General features: G+C 33.7%; 1 protein-coding gene across 1 annotated transcript; it reads right to left on the bottom strand.

Annotated features, from left to right (window-relative positions):
* Window positions 1-162: 162 nt before the first annotated feature.
* On the bottom strand, window positions 163-5430 carry LOC139879731 (uncharacterized). Its single transcript, XM_071865445.1, has 2 exons — window positions 4808-5430; window positions 163-812 (listed from the first exon to the last, which is right to left on the bottom strand). Exons 1-2 carry the CDS (start codon window positions 5085-5087, stop codon window positions 445-447), a joined length of 648 nt encoding a protein of 215 aa, XP_071721546.1. The 5' UTR covers window positions 5088-5430; the 3' UTR covers window positions 163-444.
* Window positions 5431-6216: the final 786 nt, after the last annotated feature.

Genomic DNA, 6216 nt, shown 5'->3' with positions numbered 1-6216 from the left:
CTGCAACTAACAAGAGCAATCCTAAAGATAAAAAAAAAAAACCCGACAGAACTAAAAATCGCAACGAAAGAAATAAGTCCAGTACTTGACCCAATTGCCAAGTATAAGGGTTCGTTTTCAATTCGGAAGCAAAACGAAACTCCAGCTTATATCATTTAAATAAACAAAAATGACATGATCTGGTTTTAAACCCACGACCAAAAAGAAACTTGTGAACCATAACTTTTGTAGACTTATAAGACATGAGTGCTGTTTGTTTCTTGATCGTTGCATTCTATCTAGATTCTAAAACAATCAAATCGGTACCCAACTTAAATGGTTCAAGACCAATACCTTTTCCAGTTCGATACACAAGACCATACTTCTCACAAAAATGTAAGATCATGGGTGATACAAACATGATACAACAGACCATATCTAAACTGAAGTCATAAAAATTTAACCTCAAAATTTTCGATTTTTTGTTTGGGCTTGAAGTGTTTGATTATCTTCAAGAAGACGGTCGTATTCAAGAAGCAAATCAGCAGATTGTTTCTGAAGTGAAGCAACATGATTCTCTGCCGTCTCGATCTTTTTATCCTTTTCTTTTGACTCGTGCTTAAGCTTCTTTAAGCTTTCTGACAAAGTCGAAATCTCTTTCTCCAACCTTTTAATTTCTCCGTTTGCTTTATCTTCATTTTCTTTTAGCTGCAACTTTTCTGCCATGAGCTTTTCTACTTCTTTCTTTGATGATCCGTTTTTTCTCAACGTAATCAATTTTTTAAGATGATGGTGCATTCGATCAATTAAGAAGCCAAGATAAAGTGAAAATCCTGCAAGGTCAAATCATATTAGTTTGAACATATTATTTGCGGAAGTCCTTAGCTTGGTAATAAATCATCTTTTGCTAGTAATTATCAAAGATAATAGGCTGATTATTAAGTTTAAGGACGTTTGTTTGACCTGTGATGTCAAACTGCAATATTTTGGGACGCGACTAGATTCCTACTTCATGGTTCTACTTAAAAGACAATTCAAGCATGACAATATTCATGGATTGTTAATTGATCGTACGTATTCCGGACACCGAGCTGCGTACGAGCGCACTTAGTCACGTTGATCGTGAATGGCTTAACAGAAGTCGCTCTCCGTTAACGATGACTATCGGAACCAAATAAGATTTGAGTCCGGCTAAGCTTATTTGCTTAATTTCTAGAGAGAGAAAGTATATAGTCTCTAAAAAGTTCTAAGGCCATGTTTGGCGAGAAGCTTTTTGAAGCTTTTTAAAGCTTTTAGCTTTTAGCTTTTGTAGAAAAAGCTCTTTACTAGTAAAAATCTCCGTTTGGCTTAAAATAGCTACTAGCTTTTAGATTGAGAAACAGCTCCTATCTTAAACGCTTAGGCAACAAGCGTTTCATAAAAACATCTAGCTTTTGGAATATTATTTACTCAAATACCCTTTAAAGAATTTATACATCCTCCACGTAACATAACCAATCTTCTCCATGTGTTTTGACTTTTGAAGTGGAGAAATATTGACTTTTTCAAGTATTTAATATTAGTTTGTGGAGATCCTGTTTTGCATACTAGTAATAAGAAACTTCTGGGTTTTGCTAATTAAAGTAATCATTTGCAATATTTGTTCGACACACGCACCAAAGGACTATTTGAAGGAAGAAGGAATGAGATGAAACATGTTCGTAACTATATTGCTACTTCAATATGGAATGATCGTCATTAATAATTTAGTAGTATTATATATGTTTTCGGTTATTAGTAGTATTATATATGTTTTCGATTATTTGGTAATGACTATGTTTTATTAAACTAAAATAATGATATTTAAGTATTTTTTCTAGTGTCCATTTTTGTCATTTTACTTATTTTATAACAGCTCCAGCTACTTTGCCAAACAATTAAATACATTTAAAAAGCTTCAGCTAAACGCTTGCAGCTAAACGCCTGCAGCTAAACGCCTGCAGCTTCCAGCTAGTTTTGCCAAACATACCCTAAGTGTCCCAATAAAAGAGGCCCAAGTGTCCTATATAGGCAAAACCCGAGGCTTGACACCCACACCCCACCCCCCCCCCCCCCCCACCCCCCCAACCCCACAAATATGACATGTGTCACAATCTGATTGGCCAATCAACTCTCAAGACTTGGAGTTGACTGGTCAATCCCTGAATGTTTAGAACATGGGGCTTACGTGACATCTTGGGTGGATGACGCACACCGTCATGTCATATGGGGCTTACACGTTGAACGCAGCCCAAGGGCTTATGTGTACGCTTTCTGGATTATAACGTGATCACGGCCTGATTGCTTTAAATCACGTTTATGGTGAACGGTTTTACTCCTTAAAAGGCTTGTTAATAGAATTGTATGCGATGACCAGATGGCGTATCATTAATAATCATACGATTCACAACTCAAATTTGACAACGTGATTTAACCCATGAGGCAAACAATGACAATCTCATTAATGAATCAAAATCCTACACATATCGTCATAATTATACCTATAAATCAAAAAGTATTATACGTCTATACAATATTAATTTTATCCTAAACTCTTTTTGTATTTTGGTTATTTCTGTCGACATATATGATTGTCACAATCAAATCAGATTGCTATTTACGTAGATATTTCATTGCTGAATCATAATCATAATATACAATAGCACGATATGTACCCATAATTTCTTACCATTTTTGTGTTCTTTAGTGGATATGTTTCTTGAGTAGGTTTTTTTTTTTTTTTTTTTTTTTTAGAACGGCAATTTTAGCATCGAATCCTTTCATTTGCCATCTACATACCCGTTAGGAAGAAACTCCTCGCATCCATCACGCAAAGCGTACCCGGAATGCTTTAGGTTAACTGCTTGCCCCGCACAGAGTGAAGGATACCAGAGGCACAACCTTGGAAAAAACTCCCTCCCCCCTCCCCCCCTCCGGATTTGAACCTGCACCTATTTTTTTTAAGGATACGGACCTAGAAACCAACTGAGGCTTTACCACTCAATCAATAGTTCAGTAGTATATTTCTTGAGTAGTTGACTTTATCTATTTAAAACCTCGATGTAATAACATGTATAGGAGGCATAAATTTATGCGCAAAATTTTACCTACGCAAGAGTAAGACAACATTAACGGCTACTTACAGTTTGGGCACACTAGAATACTTTTACTCGCTTTTTTTGTGTGTTTATCTATGCGTGTTATATGGAATATTTGAGATATACTTGTATATTAAGATGAAATCGGAGCACAATGGTGTTATCTCTTCACAGAACACACAATTTTGTACTATTATTTAACGAACCCTACAACTAAAGTTTCCATCTTCATCACTTAATTCAATGGCAGATGACACGTATACATTAGATTACCTCTTTGCTAGGGCACCTGTCTATCAATGATTTAATATATCTCTAATCTGGTGCTTCGTAATTTCTTACCATCAGTGACGTTAAAGAGTACCCAACTCTATCGAATTTCTCATTTCGGGTATACAAATTTTTATAACATATTTGTCAACTCAAGTGATATAAAGTTTTTTACCACCAAGGAAGGACCTTCTTATCAAATTGAATCTTTTTAAATTACAAATTCTTTCTTAGCTAAATATGGGAATTGTCTTAGTGGCAAAATAACCCTTAGATACCTTGAATTGATCAATTTAAAGTTTAGTATTCAAAGTCCGGAATTTAGTAACGCTTAGTACCTTTTTGTGCCATTTACTATTTTTAAGAGCACTCGGTGTCCACTACAAAATCGACCGTCCCCCCCTAAATCGACGCCGGGATCGACGGTCGGTCGACACCGGCACGGCGTCGATCCCGCCGTCGATTCCCAACCTCCAAAATTCGACGGTGGTCCAAATGAGCCGTTGGAAGATTTTTTTTTTTTAAATCTAGCCGTTGCAAACGGCTCCTTTCCTTTTTTTTTTTCTTTTCTTTTCTTTTTTGCTGTTTCTTATTATTTGTGAGGGTGTTTTGGTGGTTTTTTGCAGGTGTAAAAGAAGGAAGAAGATGAAGATGTAAATGGGAGAGGTAAAAATGTACAACTTTTCAGGCTCTATGTACAACTATTGATATTTAATGATTTTCTATATGTATTTCGTACGTTATTGTTATATATATTTATTTTTTATTTTTTTTATTTTTACATGATTAATTAAGTTATGAAATTTATTATAAATTTTATTTTGTTTAGTTATTTCTTTTTAACAATTTATAAAGAAACTATTAATGATAAAAAAAAAATATATTAAAATATAATAAAATAAGAAATGGACACTGAAATGGACACTGTGGACACCACCACCCATGGCACAGTCAGTCAATTTCAGCTTCTAAAAATGGACACTGAGAAATGGACACTGAAATGGACACGGACACCTCGTGCTCTAAGGCTATTAGCTGAAGCTTCTAAGTCCCGGAATTGCACAACATGTGTACCATAGTAATAAATATATATACTTCTTATAGAAAAAATGAGAAAGCAAAGGCACATGAATCAACTACTTTCAAGTTATACTTGTACAAATCATCAATTGTGACTTGTGAACATGTCCAACACTTCAAAACAACATGATCACATCATTTGTTATAAGTTCAAATAGAGGTAGTGATATTTAGCTAATTTAACACTTACTATCAGAGTATCAGATAAGTTTTCTTGCAGATAAATATTCAACATCTTATTATAATGGGCATAATCAGCTGTATCTCAAAATGTATAAACAGCCCAATATTCACATAAAACAACTACAAAAATATGAATGAAGACATAAATGAATAATAAGAGATAGTATAAGTAATGTTACCCATGAGTGAAGCTTCTAACAAATGAGTCCTCCAAAGAACTTGATCCATAGGTGTCATTATACCAATCTTAGCACCTTTATTTTGAATTTTAACAATACTAACCCAATTTGAAAACAAGATTACAGACATTGTACCAGCAATTGTTAAAACAGTTCCTTTTCTCATTTTCACTTGATCCAAACCATTCATTACTAATTCTCTAAGTGGCCCAATTTTCACCATTAATAGAAATGCCACAAATGCCTCAGCAAACACAACGAAAAACAATAATTGTATCATCCTAACTCTATATTTGTAAAAAAAAAAAAAAATGGAACTAGGGTTTTAGCTTGGTATGAAGAATAACATGTAACCCACCTGAAATTATGTGATAAAAACCATAAAGTTTAGGTTTTTTGAGATGGGTTTTGATTAAAAACACACAGATCTGGAAAAGATTGAATCTTGGAGGTTTCTGTAAGATGATTTGGAGATGCGATTTGGGTTTGCAGAGCGATAGAAAATAGACTGAAAAAAAAGGAAAGTAACTACTCGTATTAATTAATTAATTGAATGAATTTTTTTAATTAATAAAATTTTGTTAACGGAGTATTTGGACTTCCAGACTTTCAACTTTGTAGTGTTCAAGTCTTCAAAGAGTCCATTTCTTTTCTTTTCTTTTCTTTTCTTTTCTTTTCCAGTTGCTTCATTAATCTTGTTTTGGTTCATAGTCAAAGTTCAGACATAAAAATGTCTCGATTACTTCTGAAAAGTAATTGTACCATTCCTTACGATTTTGATTTATTTATTTATTTTTTCAAACAACCAATATATTAAAATAGATTAAAACATGTAAAAGATTTAAGTGTGTTACAAATTTAATTGCAAGATCAAACAATTTTTGTGACTGCTGTATTGAACTATTGAACTGGACCATTATATTACAATTACATTGAAAAAATACATTGCGAGCAATAAACAAACCAATGAACGTCGTTGAAGCATCAAACCTACCGTATGACCGAAAATCGGATTCAAATTTGATTTACTTTTTCAGTAACAATTCAAATTAGATTTCAAAACCTGTATTTCAAATGACAGTTAAATATAGTGGGCTCGACTAGCACAAGGTGGTCTATGACCACACCAAAGGTTCCACTTCCACAAATAAAAATTGACATGTTAGTTTGTTCTGGCTAGGGATGGCAATGGATCGGATGATGCCATATCCACATCCATATCCATTTAATTTTTGCTCATCTATATCCATATCCATATCCATTTAATCTCAGTTCATCCGTCCATATCCATATCCGATGGATTAAGCGGGTTAATGGATATCCGTTGGATATAAAATATAATGTTAATCTAACACCGATTTTATGAATTTAATACAGATTATAACAAATATAAACATTTAACCTTTATG

This window comes from Rutidosis leptorrhynchoides, chromosome 1, assembly GCF_046630445.1.
Source record: "Rutidosis leptorrhynchoides isolate AG116_Rl617_1_P2 chromosome 1, CSIRO_AGI_Rlap_v1, whole genome shotgun sequence".
Lineage (NCBI taxonomy): Eukaryota > Viridiplantae > Streptophyta > Magnoliopsida > Asterales > Asteraceae > Rutidosis > Rutidosis leptorrhynchoides.
The sequence above is the reverse complement of the archived record's forward strand: the minus strand, read 5'-3'. Positions and strand labels throughout refer to the sequence as shown.